Below are 20,874 nucleotides of genomic sequence, written 5' to 3' on the forward strand. Positions count from 1 at the left end.
TGAGATGATAATGTTGTTGTCCCTGTTATTGTTGGGACGTAGAGGCCTCTTAAATTTGTGACTTAAAATCTCCTCTAAATTGAGGTTTGCGAAATGAGCCCCAAAAAATGTTGTATAGAGGGCTCTCATGGCCTTTGCTGTCTCAGAGTCCTTTTTTTTTTTTTTTAAGTTTATCAATGGCTGTGTCCACCTCCAGTCCAAAGAGTTGCTGCTTATTGAAAGGCATGTTAAGGACCGCTGGTTGTATTTCAGGCTTAAAGCCTGATGACCTCAAACAAGCATGTCTTCTAATTGTGATGCTAGTGTTTATTTCCCTAGCTGCCGTATCAGCTGCGTCGAGTTCTGACCGGATCTGATTATCAGCAATGGCTTGTACCTCCTCCACTACCTGCTGTGCCCTTTTCTGATGTTCCTTAGGGAGGTATTGCAGGAACTACTCCTTCTCATCCCAGCGTGTCCTGTCGTACCTAGCTAAAAGGCCTTGGGAGTTAGCAATGCATCACTGATTTGCAGCCTGACTTGCTACCCTTTTGCATCAAATTTGCGGCTTTCTTTATCAGGGGGAGGAGCATCCCCTGTGGACAGGCTGGATGCACTGACTACAATGGAGTCTGGTGGTAACAGCTGTGAAATGAAAAAACTGGATCAGTTGGTGCTGCTTTATATTTTTTATCTTTTCTAGGTGTTAACACCCTAGCCTTGACTGGTTCTTTAAAAATATAATCTGCATGTCTCAGCATAGGAGGTAGCATTGGCAAACATTGGTATTGTTTGTGAGATGAGGAAAGCGTGTTAAATACAAAATCCTTTGCTAATGGGTCACAGTGCATCTGCACACTATGATAGATGGCTGCTCTGGAAATTACCTGATTATATGCTGTGGTATCCTCAGGTGGAGACGGTCTTGTATGATGCAAATCAGGATCATTGGGAGGGATTGGGTCAGTCATACATGTCCCATGGATCTATGTTATAAATACTATCAACACAAAAGGATGATGGACGGAGTGCTGAACAATGCAAACACTCACCCTCACTCACAGACCTGGGTTTAATCCTTCGTTCTTTTGCTCACCATGCCACCCCAGTTTGGACCCAGCCATATGCAAATCAATCTTGACCCTGCTCCCCATGGGAACAGTGCAGCCCGAACTGCCAGGCCAGGTCCTCCCTGGACCGGAAACAAGCATCCTTGGACCGGTTTCAGGGTACCATCCTTCATCAGCCAGGCTAGCTTGAATCCAGTGGCACAGTGAGCAAGGGACCCACGTCTGGGCATCTGCAACAACCTAGACTTAAGTCAGGGCATTCCCTGGAGCATCTGGGTATTATAGGAGGTTTGTGAAGGGGTATGGTTCCATTGTGGCCCCTGTCACAGAACTGACATCCAGGAAAATGCGACAAAGGGTAAACTGGACAAAGCTGTCAAAAGGCCTTTAACACCCTAAAAGAAGCAATATGCTCAGCATCTGTTCTCAAAGCTGCACATTGTACCGAAGCTTTTCATAGTGGAGACAGATGCCTATGAGCATGAGATAGGACCAGTCCTGTAAAAAAAAAAAAAAAAAAAAAATGATGATGGCCATGACCAACCTGTTGCTTACATTAGTAGAAGCTTACTCTCCAGAGAGCAGTGCTGGAGTGCCATTGAGAGGGAAGTCTTCGCTTTGGTCCCTGAAGTTGAGGCCATACTTGTTTGGCTCTCACTTCCTGGTTCAAACAGACCACAGGACTTTCAGATGGTTTACGCAGATAAAAGGTGAAAATGCCAAACTGCTAAGGTAGTCCAGGTATAGCATAGACCTGGGTTGACAATGCAAATGCCCTTTCCAAGTTCTTACACTTAGAAGATGAAGACTCTCTAGAGGAAGGTTGGTTTCATCCTCTTTCGTATGGGAGGGGTTCATGTAGGAAACCACTCTTTTTGATATGGTTAACCCCCACTTTTTGCCTGGTTTCTGAAGTGGCTTTGACTGATGGTCCACTGGGTCCCTGCTAAACAGGCCCCCAGTGCAAGATCTCTTTCCCCAAAACTGCACATTTGTTATGCATAATTGGCAAACTCTTTAGCTACCACTGCAAGTCCCTAGTAAATGGTACCCCTGGTCCCTAGAGCCTAAGAGTACTAAGGAAGGTCTCTGAGGGCTGCAGTATCAATTGTGCTAAACTCAGGGACCCCTCACCTAGCCCACACAGTGCTGCCATTGCAGACTGCATGTGTTGGTGCAGGCTAAATTAAAATCCTGACTTGCCACACACCCCTGTGTGTAAGGTGTAAGTCACCTCTAAAGCTGGATGCATCCAGGCAAAGGTGAGGGCATATAGGCACGAGCAGATATGTCTCTGCTGTGTGTCTGTCGATTCTGAGACATAAGTGCACAGGGAAGCCATGTTAAATGCATGTGCTGGACACTACATGATGGCTTCTCTGAATCCTGGGATGTATGGAATCAAACATCTCAGAATAATAAACCCTCAGTGACCCTAGTGATAAATATAATAAATGCACAAGAGGGCACATTAGAGGTGCCCCCTGAAAACCTACCCAGCTACTGGTGTGTTCACTGAATGGTACAAACCAGGGCAGCTACCCTAGACAGGGTTCTGGCCCCCGGCAGTAATGGCCAACACTCGGCCCAGAACAAAGGCCTGCTCTGGGGGGAGGTTATAACACCTTATCCAGGACAGGATGGACATTCCAGGGCGGGGAGCTTCAAAATCCAACCAACGACTCTCCAGATGGTGGAGTTGACCTACCCCTCCTGTCCTGACCACACTTTTGGAGGCAGAAAAATTAGTTAAATTAGGAAGAGTGCCCACTTCATACCAGTCCCTCCCCTAAGGTGGAAGAGCTGAAGTGGATACTACTTTTCAAATTCCTCCATCTTGCTTGGAAGGAATTAGGCAACTAGGGTTAGGGTTATGTCCTCTTCCCAGCGGAAGTGGTCTTAAGAAAGGTGTAGTCACCCTGAAGGTGGTCAGCCAATTGGCTACAACCGTGCACGCCCTGTAAAGCCCCTGAATTGTGCATTTAAGTGGCACCCCTGAACCCTAGAACTCCGATCCTGACCACCTACAAAGAAGAGTCGACCCCCACAGAAGAAGAAGAAGCAGCTGACCAGGTACCAGCCTTTCCAGCCTGTCTGCTAATCTCACAGGACTCTGCAATATAAGTGTCCTGCAGCTGCAGCTTCAAGAAACCCAGGAAAATTGCCTGCCTTCCAAAAAGAGTAGAACTCCCATTGGATGGAAATGCCTCCCTTGGCATGGTTACCCCCTAACATTTTGCCTTTTGTTGATGCTAGTTATGATTGAAAGTGTGCTGGGATCCTGCTAACCAGGCCCCAGCACCAGTGTCCTTTCCCTAAACTATACCTTTGTTCCCACAATTGGCACAGCCCTGGCACACAGATAAGTCCCTTGTAACTGGCACCCCTGGTACCAAGGGCCCTGTGGCCAGGGAAGGTCCCTAGTGGCTGTAGCATGTATTATGCCACCCTGGGGACCCCTCACTCAGCACATGCACATGCTGCCTCACAGCTTGTGTGTACTGGTGGGGAGAAAATGACTAAGTCAACATGGCACACCGCTCAGAGTGCTGTGCCCACATCCCACTGCTTGTGGCATAGGTAAGTCACCCCTCTAGCAGGCCTTAAAGCCCTAAGGCAGGGCGCACTATACCACAGGTAAGGGCATAGTTGCATGAGCACTAGGCCCCTACAGTGTCTAAGCCAAATCTTGGACATTGTAAGTGCAGGGTAGCCATAAAGAGTATTCAGTCTGGAAGTTTGTCAAACACGAACTCCACAGTTTCCATAATGGCTACACTGAATACTGATCACACTTCTCAGTACAATAAATACACACTGATGCCAGTGTGGGATTTACTGAAGAATGCACACAGAGGGCATCTTAGAGATGCCCCCTGCATACCAGTCCAAACACCATTGTTAGGCCAACCAGTTCCTGCCAGCCTGCCACAACCGGATGGTTTTCTGGCAACATGGGGTGAGTTTGTCACTCTGTGGCCAGGAACAAAGCCTGCACTGGGTGGAGGTGCTTCTCACCTTCCCCTGCAGGAACTGTAACACCTGGCGGTGAGCCTCAAAGGCTCATGCCTGTTACAGCGCCCCAGGGCATCCCAGCTAGTGGAGATACCTGCCCCGACGGACACAGCTCCCACTTTTGGCCGCAAATCCGGAGGATATAATGAGAAAAACAATGAGGAGTCACCCACCAGTCAGGTCACCCACCAGTCAGGACAGCCCCTAAGGTGTCCTGAGCTGAGGTGACCCCTGCCTTAAGAAATCTTCCATCTTGGTTTTGGACGATTCCCCCAATAGGGATAAGGATGTGCCCCCCTCCCCTCAAGGAGGAGGCACAAGGAGGGTGTAGCCATCCTCAAGGACAATAGCCATTGGCTACTGCCCCCCAGACCTAAACAACCCCCTAAATTTAGTATTTAGGGGTGACCCTAAACCCAGGAAATCAGATTCCTGCAACCTACAACAAGAAGGACTGCTGACCTGAAAGCCCCGCAGAGACCTCAGAGACGACAACTGACTTGGCCCCAGCCCTACCGGCCTGTCTCCAGACTCAAAGAACCTGCACAACGACACATTCAGCGGGACCACGACCTCTGAGGACTGACCTGGACCTAAAGGACCAAGAACCTCCTGAGGACAGCGGCTCTGTCCAGAAACAGCAACAAGAAACCAACTTTAATGAGACTAACTTCCCGCCAGAAGCGTGAGTCTTCAAACTCTGCACCCGACACCCCGGTCTGTGTCCAGAGAAACCAACACCGCAGAGAGGACCCCCAGGTGACTTCAACGACCTCCCGGCACCCCCAAAGCGACGCCTGCAGAGAGTATCCAGAAGCTCCACCTGAGCGTGACTGCCCGGTAACAAAGGAACCAGACGCCTGGAAGAAGCACTGCACCAACAGCCCCCAGGACCAACCAGTGCAGGAGTGACCAGCAGGTGGCCCTCATCCTAGCCCAGTCGGTGGCTGGTCCGAGAAGCCCCCCTGTGCTCTGCCTGCATCATCAGAGTGACCCCCGGGTCCCTCCATTGTTTTCTACGACAAACCAGACACCTACTTTGCACACTGTATCCGGCCGCCCCTGTGCCACTGAGGGCGTATTTTGTGTGCCTGTGTGTGTGTCCTCCCCAGTGCTCTACAAACCCCCCCTGGTCTGCACCCGGAGGACGCAGGTTAGCAGCCTGGAACCAGAGCACCCCTGCTCTCCACAGGCGCCTATGCTATTTGAGCCCTACTTGACCTCTGCACCTGACCAGCCCTGTGTTGCTGGTGCCGGGTGTTTGGGGTTAACTTGAATCCCCAACAGTGGGCTGCCTATGCCCAGGAGACTTTACTTTTAAGTACTTTACTTACCTGAGAAACTATTACTTACCTCCCCCAGGAACTGTTGATTTTTGTACAGTGTCCACTTTTAAAATAGCTTATCGCCATTTTTGCCAAAACTGTGTATGCTACTGTTCAAAGTTCCATAATTACATGTGTGAAGTACCTTACAAATTATGTATTTACATAAATTCTGAATCTTGTGGTGCTAAAATAAAATAAGAAAATAATATTTTGCTATATAAAAAAAAACTATTGGCCTTGAGTTTAGTCTGAGTGTGTGTTTTCTCATTTATTGACTGTGTGTACAACTACCCTCTGATAAGCCTACTGCTCGACCACACTACCACAAAATAGAGCATTAGTATCACCTAATTTTGACACTGTCAAACTCCAAGGGGAACCCTTGGCCTCTGTGCACACTATCTCTTACTTTGAGATAGTATATACAGAGCCAACTTCCTACATTTATTTTTCGTTTGTGCCTTTTATTGCTTCTGTGAGTACAACAAATGTTTAGCACTACCCTCTGATAAGCCTAACTGCCCACCCACACTACCAACAATAGAGCATTACTCCTATCTACTTTTGCCTCTGCAAAAACAATTGGTGATCCATTGGACTCTGAACGGAGTACCTCTTTTTAGTACACTAGCTTCCTACAGTGTACGAGCAGTTAGGCTTATCAAAAATTCGCCAATCATTTTAAGTTTCTCATCTGGGCAGCATACTTCTTATGACGTGGCACCTTGAACGACCATTCAACCGTTTTTCAAACTTGTAATGGCTAGTTTCAATTAGCTATACAATTAGCATAAATCTATTGAAATTTCTTATATATACGTATTCAAACTGAAAAACACGTCTGTCCATTATCTGGTGTAGGGGGGCTGCCCTTTAAATACTGGATCTAACAATAGATTTATAATTTTTTTTTTTTAAAGTAACATCTTACCAGCACTCTGATATCAAATCGTTGTTCTTGAGGTAGGTATTGTGGCACTTGGAGGACACAGCTGAGAGCAGTGGCGATCAAATCCTCTTGCTCACCCGTTTTTGTGCTGCCCCACTCTGCAATCAAATTATAAATCTTTGTTACAACATATTAATTTCTGCATACACAATTTGAAGTACCTGCTGTTCACAAATTCCTTTGTAGAAGCCCATCTTGAGTCTGACAAGAGGAGCTACATTGTTGGGCGTAGGGCTTATAAGGAGCACATCAACAAAATTCCAAAAATGTCTAATTTATCAAACTAAAACATTTGCCATCTCTAACCTACAGCAAAAAAAAAACAAATCAATTCCTCTTTCCTAATTTAAGGTGTGACTTATCAAACAGCTACATTTGGGCATGGTAAATGAAGTGGGTGTCTTCTGTTCACTGAAACTCCCATCAGAAACTAGCACGGACTGTTTGGTACGAGTGGAGATAAATATTAAAGGGAGAGGTTAGACTGTGCTTGAAACCGTTAAACTTTGTGGCAGGGGTAACAGCATCAAACACGAAAAACTGACCGATAAATTGACAGGAAGGGCTGCAGGAGCCGGAATTTCCATCTGAATATTTTAGCCACAATGACGGTTCCATGAAAGATCATGCCTAGAGGGCATACTCAGCTATTTCATCTGCTCAAACACCCATTTTAGAGTGAGCATGTTAGAACCTACTTCAGCTGCTGCCTAGGCTGATCGGAGAATATACTTATCTAGTAGAGGTTACCAATGAATCAGTTTCCATCATCTTTCTCTCACACATCTCTGTACATATAACAAACCACTTCATTCACACACAACCATTCTGAATAGGTCAAAGTTCCCTTTCCCACTTTTCAAATCAAAGTCCCCAGCATCTAAGACCTCAAAGGACAGTAAGGATAAGTTACTTACCTGTAAATCCTAGTTCTCTTCCAGGGGTATCCTCATCAAAGTCATAAACATTGAATATTCCCGCCCTTGTGCGGGGACCCCGGAGCATATATAAAATATACACATTATACATGTGCAACAAACAGTCATGCAGGCTATCATGTTAAAAACAGGCTAAAATGCTTTATTTCTATGAAGTTTTTTTATTTTTTTATATTAAAGACTACAATAGAGTATAAATATGTACCCAAGCTCCTAAAACTAGGCTTAGGGAAGTAAGCAGCAGCAAACTCTAGAGAAAAAATAGAAAAAACTGCATTGAAAAACAATGAAGCATTCTTAGCCAATAGGCTGCATGCAGGTTAACACAGGAGAACCATAAAAACTTTGGCACCGTGCCTTTAAGACCCTGAGCACCTCCAGTATCCCACCATGCCTCAGGGGTGAAGGAAAGGTGACAGTTGGTTCACAGTTAGGTCAGTTCTTTTTACGGTGACAATTTGTATAACTGATTCCAAACACAGTTTGTCCTGCACTTCTAGGAGACGTGCGTCCGGGGAGGAGGGTGGGTTGTTTATGACTTTGATGAGGATACCCCTGGAAGAGAACTAGGATTTACAGGTAAGTAACTTATCCTTCTCTTCCAGGGGATCCTCATCAATAGTCATAAACATTGAATAGATTAGCAAGCCCATCCCTAAACCCAGCGGACTGTCCGATAGAAGTGCAGGAATAGATATGTCTTACGCAAATAGATTTCTTAGAGAGGCCTGCCCCACTTGGGCATCCGCTCTTGCATCTGAGTCTAAACAGTAATGTCTTGTAAACGTATGGACAGACTTCCATGTAGCAGCCTTACAAATCTCAGATATCAGAACATTGTTAAGGAGAGCAGCAGTAGCCGCTTTTCCCCTTGTGGAATGTGCTCTAGGCCGCGCTAGTAATTGTTTATTAGCTAGCTGGTAAGTATTAACAATACAAGAAACTATCCATCTTGATATTGTTTGCTTAGATGCTGCCTCTCCTGTCCTTAAATGACCATAGTTTACAAACAAGCGGTTAGAGTGTCTAATCGATTTTGTCTTGTCCAGATAAAATTTCAGCACTCTTTTCAAGTCTAATGAGTGCAATGCTTTCTCTGCCGGAGTCTCCGGATTGGGAAAGAACGTCGGTAAAGATATGGTCTGATTGATATGAAATTCTGACACCACCTTTGGAAGGAAAGATGGGTGAGTTCGTAGAACCACTCTATTGTCATGAAAAACCGTGTACGGTTCTTTTGAAGACAAGGCCTGGATTTCACTGACCCTCCTCGCTGAAGTAATGGCCACTAGAAAAGCCGTCTTCCACGTAAGGTGTTGTAAAGAGGCCTTATGTATAGGCTCGAAAGGAGGGCCCATAAGTTTTGCCAGGACTACGTTCAGTTCCCATGGAGGAGAAGGTCTCCGAATTGGCGGAAACACTTTCTTCAAACCTTCTAAGAAATCCTTGACTACAGGTTTTGTAAAGAAGGATTCCTGAGAAGGCGACTTGCGATAGGCCGTAACAGCAGACAAATGTACCTTAATAGATGATACCTGCAGACCGGACTTCGCTAGATGAAGCAAATAGGACAGTATGACATCCTCCTGCGCCCGTATGGGATTATGGCCTTGCTGACAGCACCATATGTAGAATCTCTTCCACTTAAAAGCGTAAGAACGCCGCGTGGAAGGCCGTTTGGACTCTTTCAATATGTTCATGCACTCCTGCGAGAGCCCTAGGTGCCCATACTGCAGGAATTCAGGAGCCATGCTGTTAAGCTCAGAGAGGGTAGGTTGGGATGTAGAATCCTGCCCTCCATTCTGCTCAGAAGATCCGGTCGGCACGGCAGCCTCCTGTGAGGTTTTTCCGACAGGTTGAGGAGATCCGTGTACCAGAATTGTCGGGCCATTGTGGCGCTATAAGAATCATTCTGGTCCTGGATCTCTAAAGTTTGCTGATCACTGCCGGAATGAGGGGAATCGGCGGAAAAGCGTAGAGAAATATCCCTGACCAGTCGATCAACAGGGCATTCCCTCGCGATCCCGGACGGTAGAACCTGGATGCGAAGTCTGGGCATTTCTTGTTTACTTCGTCTGCAAAGAGATCCAGTTGAGGTCGACCCCATTGCGCGAAGATGTATTCTGCGACTTCGCCGTGTAGGACCCAATCGTGAACGTCCTCGAGGTGTCTGCTCAGAAAATCTGCTTCCACGTTTTGCTGACCTGGCAGATGAACTGCTGTAATTGACATTCCTCTGGCCAGGAGCCAATGCCATATCGCTTGTGACTCTCGCGATAGGGGTAGGGACCTCGTTCCCCCTTGTTTGTTCAAGTAATACATCGTGGTTGTATTGTCCGTCTGTATCAAGAGAGTTTTCCCCTGAATTAGCGGTATGAAAGACTTGAGAGCCAGATGGACCGCTCTGAGTTCTAGCAGATTGATGTGGTACTGCTTTTCCTTGTCTGACCACAGACCCTGCGCTTGAAAAGGACCCAGATGAGCCCCCCAACCCTGAAGAGACGCATCCGTTACTAGGGTTTCGGATGGAAGCACCTGGTGAAACGGAGCACCCACTGACAGGTGAGGTCTGTGCATCCACCATCTCAATGACTGAAGTGCTACCGCCGGTAGCTGCACCGTGTTCTCCCAGCGACCAGTTCTTTGGCTCCAGTTGGTCTCCAATGCCTCTTGGAGGGGTCTCATGTGGAGTCTGGCATTTGGGACAATAAAAATGCACGATGCCATGGAGCCCAGCAGCGATGTCACCTGACGTGCCGTAGGTGCGTTGGCTCTCAACAGGTCCTGGCACTTTCTGTCTATTGAGGATAGTCGTTCCTCCGAAGGATACACTTTTTGGAGTTCTGTGTTTATGATAGCTCCTAGGTAGTGTAGATTCTGTGTTGGAATCAAGGTTGACTTCTGGTAATTGACCTGAAGACCTAGAGCTTCGCAAACTCCTAGTACAATGTCCTGATGGCTTCTCGCCTGCTCCGGAGAAGAAGCCTTCAGTAGCCAGTCGTCTAGGTACGGATATATGTATATCCTTTGTCTTCGAAGATGCGCCGCCACCACTGCCATACATTTTGAGAAAAACTCTTGGGGCAGAGGGTAGAACTCTGAACTGGTAATGTTGTAACGCTACTCGGAAGCGCAGGAATTTCCGATGTTTGGGAGCTATTGGTATGTGAAAGTACGCATCCTGCAGGTCGATGGAGCACATCCAGTCTCCCTGATGCAGTTGAGGGAAAATTTGGTGAAGCGCTAGCATTCTGAACTTCTGCTTCCTTATGTATTTGTTCAGCAGCCGTAGGTCCAGAATTGGCCTGAAAACGCCCTCTCGACCCTTCTTCACCACCAGAAAGTAACGGGAGTAGACTCCCTGTCCTCTGTGTGCAGGTGGAACCTTTTCTATGGCATTCTTTTTCAGGAGGGCGAGAGCCTCCTTGCGTAGCAAGCTGAGATGAGATGGATTGTTTTTGGTTGGTGGCAAGCGTGGTGGAGGCTGTTTGAAAAGAAGAGAATAGCCATGTTCGACAATATTGAGCACCCATTTGTCTCTTGTGATAGAGTGCCACTCGTGAAGATAAGCCGTAATACTTCCCCCCACCGGAGTGGTGTACAGTGTCGAGGGAAGCGAGATTTCATTGCTTGGTGGGTGCTTTCGGAGTGGACTGTTGAGGTCTACTTGACCCTCGCTCCCTTGTGTTTCTCCGTTGAAAAAGAGGGCGTCCCTGTCGTTGCTGTGACCTTTGCGACCAATGAGGGGTTTGAACCCTCTGCTGGAAAGGGCGCCTGTCATACGGCCAGTACCTCCGCCTGAAATCGTTCTTTCTTTCGAGGCCCACCGCCCTCATGGTATCCACCTCGGTCTTCATGCGGGCCATCTCTTCGTCTGCATGGGCACCGAATAGAGAGTTCCCGGCAAATGGAAGATTCAGGATGCGTTGTTGTGCTTCCTGTTTCAAACCAGTGAGCCTCAGCCAGGAAGTTCTCCTTGCACAGATACCATGTGCGTACCCATGAGCAGCCAAATCCGCCCCATCGGCTGCCGCGCTGATAACCTGGTTGGATACCAGGCATCCTTCCTGTAGTATCTCCTGGAAATCTTGTCTGTCCTCTCTGGGCAATTTTTCTGTAAATCTACTGAGGGAGTCCCACAGAGAACGGTCATACCTGCCCAGGAGCGCAGACGCACTGGAGACCTTCATTGCCGAAGCCGCCGTCCCGCATATCTTTCTCCCCAGAGAGTCTAAGATGCCTGCTCTCTTTATCCGGGGGTACCGTGGATGAAGATGCCACCGAGTGGGTCTTTCGGGTGGCAGCTATTATAACCGAGTCCGGTGGCGGATCCTTCCTGAGGAACAAAGGGTCCTGTTCTGGAGCCTTGTATTTTTTGAGAATCCTAGCCGGGGCAGACTTAAGCGAGGCTGGGGCCAGAAAAGTGTCCATGGTTGGCTGCAACAAACCAGGCACTAGAGGCAGCAACTTTTTCGACGCTGATCTCTGTTGTAGAGTCTCAAAGATGACCGATGAGGAGGTAGATGGTTCTGGAACCTCTATGTTGAGTTTTTGCGCTCCTCTTAGCAGCACCTCGTTGAATGTGGTAATGTCATCCACCGGTGAGACTCTAGCAGGTGGTGAATCTGTCAGGGTGGGTGAGTAACGCCCGACAGATGAACCTGATGAAGACCAAGAGGGTGATCTTCTTCTTGACTGAGATCTGGATCTTCGATGGGAGCGAGACCTGCTGCGAGACGCTGTAGCAGAGCATCTAGGCCCCGCGGTCAGTTGGCGAGGAGCAGAACGAGCCCGTTCTGCCCTGGCTGTCGGTGATGGCGTTCTTGGCAGGGAGGCAGTAGGTGAATACATTCACGAGTATTGCGAATCTGGGGAGGCCGCTGGTCTGTTGAGGCTCTCCAGCCATCTCGGAGATAGATTGATGGGCGAGACATGCCCAGATGATGCCGCTCTTGACCGAGAAGAGTCACTCGGTATGGAGACCACTGGAGATGGCGCCTTGTCTGGCGTGGGGCGATGTTCTGCTCTCTGTGGGACAGGTAAAACCTGAGTCGACGTTGATGGTTGTTTCGACGTCGAAAGGTGCCCAGCAGGTTGCTCTTGCCTAGACGTTGAGTGCCTCGACGTTGAGCGCCTCGACGCAGAGTGCCTTGACGCCGAACGGCGATCCTTGGACCTCGACCTGCTCACCGTCTTGTGCCTCGACGTGGAGCGATGGGAGGTCGACGGCGGATGTCTCTCGTGCCGTCGTGGTGATTTCGACGTCGTGTGTCCTGACGTCGTGGGGCGCACAGCCTTTGGCGGCGATGGCTCGACGCCGATCGGCGGGCTGCCGTCGACGGAGACCTGCCCCAGCGCTGATGTTCCTTCGACGCCGTTCCCTTCGACGTCGGGTGTGTCGCCGTCGACGGCGATCTATGCCGGTGAGACGGTGGTAGCGACGACGTCGAACAAACAGGTACTTTCCTACCTGCTGACGTCGATCGGGCCATTCTCTCCTGAGAATGGCCTTCTGGCTGTCTGGGAAGTGAGGAGGACGAAGTTCTTTGCCTCTCCTGAAGCCCATGTAGCCGGATCTTCTCTCTGTCTTTCAGAGTCCTCCTAGACATGTTCTTGCAGTACTTACAAGTGTCAGGGCAGTGACTCTGAGGCAGGCACACTATGTATAGAGAGTGGGGATCTGACTGGGCCTTCTTCCCACAAGCAGGGCATTTGACAAAAAGTGAAGGCATTTTTCTGTCAGAAAAAACCTTCCTAGCTCAGACAAAGATGTTATCTGTCGAGTGAAAAGTGAAAAAACGCTTTTTTAAAGAATTTTTCTGAGAAAAAACTCAGAAAAACTGAGAGCTCAATGCTCCAGGATCCTCTCAGAAGAAGCCGGAAAAAACAACTGACCTAACTGTGAACCAACTGTCACCTTTCCTTCACCCCTGAGGCATGGTGGGATACTGGAGGTGCTCAGGGTCTTAAAGGCACGGTGCCAAAGTTTTTATGGTTCTCCTGTGTTAACCTGCATGCAGCCTATTGGCTAAGAATGCTTCATTGTTTTTCAATGCAGTTTTTTCTATTTTTTCTCTAGAGTTTGCTGCTGCTTACTTCCCTAAGCCTAGTTTTAGGAGCTTGGGTACATATTTATGCTCTATTGTAGTCTTTAATATAAAATAAAAAAATAAAAAAACTTCATAGAAATAAAGCATTTTAGCCTGTTTTTAACATGATAGCCTGCATGACTGTTTGTTGCACATGTATAATGTGTATATTTTATATATGCTCCGGGGTCCCCGCACAAGGGCGGGAATATTCAATGTTTATGACTATTGATGAGGATCCCCTGGAAGAGAAGATACCCACTCAGCTGTAGCCTATGACTACATGGCGTTATCTGAAACTGTACAGGCCTGTGCAACTGAAAAGGCTACTGATACGAATGTGAGGGACAAGACCACTAATGGGATACACAACTACCTTCATCTTCTGTTTTTCTTCAGGTGACAGGAATGAAAATATAACACTGATTCATTAAATGTTCCTTAATGCTTTAATCCCAATGAAATAATTGTTGTGCTGTGGATGTACCTATAATTGGAAGGTCGTACTGCCAATGTTCATGCTTAAATGTTCTTCTCTTGTGCAAGACTAAATGCAGCTCACAACTGGATCCCTGCCCTCCAGCAATCATAAGATCTCTGCCAACACAATCAACAGTTCCTTGCAGTCTCCATAACAAGTCCCTAGCTTACGACAAAGTGTCGGATGCATTTAAAAGTGCAGTGTTGCTCCCACTACTAAAAACAAAAAAAAAGCAGCAAATTCGTCTGTGCTGAACTACAAGCACCCATATTTACTCTCAGATCATGCCAAAATGTTAAATGCTTACGTAGTTCAAGAAAATTTGTAATTGTTTACATCTGTGACTTTTTCAACTCCCTCCAAGTATGGTTCCATCCTATGCATAGCATGTATTCAATAATCCTGTCTGCAGTTCACAACTTGAGATGGGACGATGATCATGGATTAGTCAAAGCTTTGGTCGTATTGGATGTGACAGCTGCCTCTGACACAGTCGACCATAATATTTTGGTTGACCTTGTGAAAAGGCCTGGCTTTTAAGGACCCTCTCTCAATTAGATCAGATCCTTTTTTGCAGATCATATTCTGGCAGTTCACTTTGCCATTTTTTCTGCAACTGGAACTGCTGTTTAGTGTGTGCTCCCTTCAATGCTTTTCATTATTTACCAGCCTATTCAATCCATGTCAAACAATTGATCCATGAATCATCATCAAGAGGCTTAAACTTTACAACTATACAAATGGCAGATTTGCCTAGATCCAAATTGGCCTGTCATCGTTTAATCTTTTTAGTAACTGGATGAGTTTTAATCATTTAAAACTAAACAGACAAAACTGAGCTTGTCATATTACAAACTTATGCAACCAACTAAACTAGTCCACCGCGGTGGGATTAATAGAAGCGCCAAAAACAAAATTATTGGCAGTGGTAATTTTCAGATTAGACTACACCAACCCAATCTACTTAAAACTACATAAAAATAATTTTCCTAGATTACAAATCATTTGAAACAAGGCTGATCAATTAATATACCAATGATCAAGAGGGACAACTATTACTTCATTGGGTTCATGGAAAACAATGCTATTATTTTTAAATCTGTTGTACTATTTTCAAAAGCTTGAGGGGGGTTGCTCATTATTACATAAGAAGGTGAAATACACTTCTTTATGAAACTTGAGATCTACTCATTACTAGATTTTTTTTAAGAGCTGATCAGGCAGATGCAGTTTGCGGTAAAAGCCCCATCAATCTCGTAGTCCTTCCCTGATTACATCCACCACAAACCTGGTCCTTAGCTAATCTGCAGAAATATGAAGACGTGGGTTTTTAAACAGGGTTATTTGCAGTAAACATTTTTGGTGCTTTGTTTCTGTTTTTCGCTTAGGCACCGAGAAACATTTTGGTGAATTAGGATAACACCACAAATCAATATCCAACAGAGAGAAATGATTACTTTATGAAACCAGTCCATCTGACTCAAAGCAAAACTCAGGAGGCAGAGAGAGAGAGCGAAGAGAGAGAGAAAAAAGAGAGAGCGCCCAGATCAGTACACAGACCCCGTTCATAGACTCTTCAAACATGAAACTGCAGTATCATCAAATTATATCCATGCTTAAACCTACATCAATACACATTAGCAGCAACACCTGGCACATTCACGGCCACTGCAAGTCACAACTGACATAGCATCTGGCACATCAACAGCACCATTCATATCAAATATATTCGGAGGTTGTCCAACAATTAATTATGTGCAGATTTCAACTGACAATAACACACATTAGAAGGTAGGGCTTGGCAGCAATGACGATGGATGTGCTCCTCAGAGGTTCTGCCAGCTTGCCAAATGCCCTTTTGTGTCAGGTCCACTGGGTGATTATCGGAGCACGTGCTGAAGTTTTCTCAGGAGGGAAGAAATGGAAGTGTGACCAGCTGCTCTGTCAGAGATCCTGGAATCGGGCTAGGCCACAAAAGGAGGAGCATCTGAGATGTGAAGGGAGAGTGAGAACACAGACGTTGAAGGTGGCCAACACTGGCCCGTACACTAAGCAAAGGGTAACATGTCGGACATATCTGGTGGTTAGAAAGAAGGCGAACAAGGGCCATGGTCTGGGGTCAGAACACATTAGGCACCTCAACGTCAATCAGTGCCAGCTCTGGAGTGGAAGAATATTTTATGACTGTGGGTGGTTTAAAGTGCCTCCCTTCATACCTATTTCAATATCCTGTGTCACCTGATGTAAGACTGCAACACGTTACGCCTCTCTCCATACCCTTTGGGTTGTGCTGCTTCGGTCAACATCCCGAACACTTGAGTGACTATTAAACGGTCCTTTAAAGTGCACGGGCCTAAGGGAAAAACAAGCATGTTGCAGGTGCCTACATGGTATTACCAACAGCTAAACATTAAAATCTTGTCTGTGGTTCCACCTTCTTACCACTATATGCAGCAGTCCTTGCACTTCTAATGCATAAATCCTTAATTTCGGTTACTTTGCCTCCCCTTACCCAATACTTGATCATGGGCATCGGTGGCCCTCGCACCACATCACCAATGCTGCACACTGACCACTATGGTGCACAATACTACCCAACGCAAGTTTGTACCACTGCACTCACCCATACCAGCACCAACTGATGATAGTGAGGCCCATTGCGGGGCAAGTTCTTGTATGCGTTTCAAAACCTTTCTAGGACAGAGTAACCCTGAGGAACAAGTTGGTTACCTTCGATAATGCGTTTTCTGCTGGACGGATTGATACTGTAACCACAGATTCCACAAATAGTAAATATTTTCCCAGGTGTTAAGGCTGAATCCAGAATGTCAAAAGCAGTCCTCCTACGTGCCAGCCAGCGGGTGGTTTAGCTAGGAATCACACTGATGCCATGCCGCACCAGAGCGAAGAGCGGCAACATATAAGCTCAAAGCAGGCATTCAGACGTCAGATGCTCTTAAAGGTTTATCTGCGCTCTCAGATGCAAAGTCCATACGCAAACTGGCTTGATCAGTGCAGACCTTTAGTGTGGTACCTTTTTATATAGAAAGTCCAATCCACAGAAAGGGAAAGGAGGGTTGGGTGAGTAATCTGTCATTAGCTAGAGAATCCACTAAAAAAAGCAATGCCAAAGGTGAGTAAGGTGTTCCTCTGATGCTTACTGTTTGATTTCAAGGGATTTTGATTTTTAACAAAATAAAATTAGCAACATAATGTCTTTAACAATCTGTGTTAATACAGAAACTTAGATAAACAAATTGTAAGCATATTCTTATATTTTCGGACAAAGTAGTCTAATACACGTTTTCTTTGTAAAAAATAAAAAAAAAACGCATGGTAAATTTCAATTATAAAAATCTAGTGTTACGCATATCAATGTTATTACACTATCCTGGACTACTGTCCATATTTACATAGGAGAAATAAAAGAATGTGAGAGTGGCAAAAAGGGGCCTAGTTGAGAGAAGAATTGAAGTGGAAGGGATTGTAGGAGGATCTGCAGGACTTCAAGTTGATCATTGAATAATTCTACATATGTTTTAATTGGATATCTAATTGTACCAATTCAGTGGAGTTTTTATTTCTGCAAGTAAAGAACTAAGGCAGTGGTTCCCAACCATTTGACTTCCGTGGACCCCCACTTTATCATTACTGGAACCTGGGGCCCCCCACTGAATCATAAATGCAATGCGGGGACCCCCTCACTGAGTCATTACTGAAAGCCGGGGACCTAATCTGTTAATATTATTTAATTTTCTAAGCAGTTGCGGACCCCCTGAGGAGGCTTTGCGGACCCACAGGGGTCCCTGGACCACAGGTTGGGAACCACTGATCTAAGGTGTCCCACAGCGGTATGTGTAATAATGGGGTCTTTATTAAATAGGGTGTCTGTACTCTGCTTTAAGCAGACTCAGGCCTACGATATGTGGTACAAGTACTTAAAATGTTTCCATTTGCATAAGAACATTTTAATGCCAATTATAAGTCTAAAATACACAACTCCTTTTTTTAAGACAAGGTGGTAGATTTACAGACCAAGGTCCTAATATGATGCACTTAAAACCAATTTTGTATGGACATTTTAATGTTTGCTAAATTTGGTTTCATAATGTTCTGACATTGACAATGAAAAAGCACACGATCTAGGTTTGTTGAATCACCTAAGCAACTCCAACATATTGATATATTCACAAGTTTTTGTTTAAAGAGTTGTTTGAGTGACCAACAGCATTTAGGAAGATTCCAAAATTTGCATTGATAAAGAAGAGGGGAAATTTAACATTTTAGGGTTTGAGACCAAATAATATTCCACTGTTTAACAATCAGAACGGTAAAATTCAAGGATAGACATGAAAGCTCCTGTTTCTTTTTATTAAGTGGCATGACTTTGTTTGCACTTCCCAAAACTATGCATAATTGCAGGCAATGTATTGACTTGCTATATTGTTTAGGAATTCAACGCATCCAGCACTTTGATAAACATTTTATAGCAACTCTAACTTTTTAAGAATTTGTATAAGTTTCTGTCAGGGAGCGAGTACTACCTTTGTACCATAGTAAATAACAATGGCAATCTGTATGTGTAAGGTCTTTTATAAGTCTTATTAATTTGTCTGCCCTAGCTGCCCAGAATACCTATTTCTAATGCTAGTATGTACCATATTGAAGCCATCTCTGATCTTAAAATATATTTTTCAATTTGTTTTTAATCAAGTATCAAGAAAGCCTTAATGGTATTTCCATTATTTGGTATGAATTGGAAAACAGTTAAGTGTGACACAGTTAGCATACTAATGAAGGAGAGAGGTTTAATATGGTCTCTTTATACATCTAGCTCTGGTGGTGGTGATGTATTCGGTAGACAGCCACCAACAGGCTTCTCTCAGCAAAAAGCGGCATGGTTTTCAAAGAAGCGGCGGAGTTTCACATTTCTACTAAATACTATATTTTAATTAGTAAGAGATAACCCTAACATGTTTGTTTTCTCAAATTTATTATGAAAAACATAGCACTATTAGAACAATAGGAAACATGGCAGCAAAAAGATTTAGTTATGGAGAAATCATTTTTAAACATTCCCCCCCCGTTCCCCCCCTGATGAATTTTGGAGACCATGATTCAGTTAGGTTCTTAATTATTATTATATATATTTTTTTTTTATGAGTTTAGTTTCCAAATGATCTCTAGTTTCTTCTCTTTTTGAATGTTATGCCAAGATGGTTTGACTGCCATTTTAGACCTGAATCTACTACGATATATGGGTAGCTAAAATTATTCAAAGAAAATACCTCCATCTTGTACCATTAAGTGAATGTCCTGAAACATTTGCATAGTTAATAGTTTCCAAATTGTCACAAATCGCATGATTAGCCTTTTGTGTAAACATTTTGAACTCATCTGCATAAACAGCTGGTTTTTGGGTGTTTCAGTTTAAAGGAATACCCTTAATGAAACAGTCACTTACCATCTGTAACAACTTTTCTGGTAGAGACAGGATCCAGTCGCAGATCCCTTACTTTAGAATTATCCCACAGGTGCCAGACTGTATCTGGTAATTTTTCCCAGCAGTATCTCTGCGCGTCGGAAGCTTCACAATAGTAACTCCGGATATGGCCATGTGAGGAGTCCGAGATCATGGAATTGAACCCCCCAATCCAAATCTGGAACTGGGGTGCAAATTGCACACAACCTGGGGGCTCCACCATGTACCCCAGTACTGCCAAACCAGCTCTCTGAGGTTTCCACTGCAGCCCCCAGCTGCTGCCACCTCACAGACAGGTTTCTGCCCTCCTGGGGATTGAGCCGCTCAATCCCATGAAGGCAGAACAATGCATTTCCTTTAGGAGAGGGATGTTACAACCTCTCCCATTGGAAATGGGTGTTACAGGCATGGGAGGGGTATCCTCCCAGAGACTCTAGAAATGCTTTCAAGGGCACATAATTTAGTCTACACAAGTTCAGGAACCCCCCGTCCCTTTTCTGGCACGAACCTGGACAAAGGAAAGGGGAGTAACCACTCCCCTGTCCATGACGACCCCAGGAGTGGTGCCCAGAGCTCCTCCAGAGTCTCCCTGGCGTTAGCCATCTTGGATTCCAAGGTGCGGGGACACTCTGTGAGCATCAGAGTGGCCAGTGCCAGCAGGTGACGTCAGAGACCCATTCCGATAGGTGCATACCTGGGTAGGTAACCAATCCTCCTCTCAGGGCTATTTATGGTCTCTCCTCTGGGTGTTTCCTCAGATTCGGTTTGCAAGATTCCTCCAGGACTCCTCTGCATCAGCTTCTGACCATCGGATCAACCGCAGACTGCTCCAGGAACCGCTGTAACTGCAACAAAGTATCCAGGAAGGCTACTGTGACCTGCAACTTCAGCTCCAGACAGCAACTGCAACAGTTTCCAGGTTTGGCATGGTCTGAGGACTGCCTGTCTTCACCCTGCACCAGAAGAACCGAAGGAATCTCCTGTGGATTGACAGTCACTTCCTTGATTTAGCAGGCACCTCTCTGCAATGACAACTGGTACCACTTTCCGGTCAAGGAGCATGACCCTTGGAACACAGGTGGTGGACCAAAGTGATCCTGACTGTCCAAAGGTTCAGCAGTTCAACTTTGGTGGAGGTAAGAGCTTGCCTCCCCATGCGAGACAGTACGCCCCTGTGCACCGCGTCATCTGCAGCTCCTTGCACTTCTGTGCACTTCTTCCAAAAGTCCTTTGCGCACAGTGTAGCCAGGGTCACCAGCACTATACAGAGACGCTCAGCTCTATGAGTTGTTCTACAGAGGCATGCGACCCCTTTGGGTAGTGCTGCAACAACCACAATTTGAAACTCCTTTTGTCTCTTTGTGCTGGGACTCCTGTTGGTGCTGCCTGGTCTTATGAGGGCTCTCTAAAGTGCTGAGAGCCCATCTGTCTCCTCAGTCCGAGTTGAGACCGGGCAGCGCCTCTCTGATGCAAAATGCATATTTGGTGAACCAAGGCTTGTTGGTGGAATCCAGCGACGAAAACTGCCTGCATCCAACAACTT

General features: G+C 45.8%; 1 protein-coding gene across 4 annotated transcripts in view; it reads right to left on the minus strand.

Annotated features, from left to right (window-relative positions):
* Positions 1-20,874, minus strand: part of WAPL (WAPL cohesin release factor) — a 769,297-nt gene that overhangs the window by 341,686 nt on the left and 406,737 nt on the right. For all 4 annotated transcript variants that reach the window (XM_069240591.1, XM_069240593.1, XM_069240590.1 and 1 more), the window contains exon 14: positions 6,324-6,439. In XM_069240591.1, the coding sequence (XP_069096692.1) occupies positions 6,324-6,439 (116 nt within the window). The remainder of the gene's footprint in view (positions 1-6,323; positions 6,440-20,874) is intronic.

The sequence above is a fragment of the Pleurodeles waltl genome, chromosome 6 (assembly GCF_031143425.1).
Source record: "Pleurodeles waltl isolate 20211129_DDA chromosome 6, aPleWal1.hap1.20221129, whole genome shotgun sequence".
Classification (NCBI taxonomy): Eukaryota; Metazoa; Chordata; class Amphibia; order Caudata; family Salamandridae; genus Pleurodeles; species Pleurodeles waltl.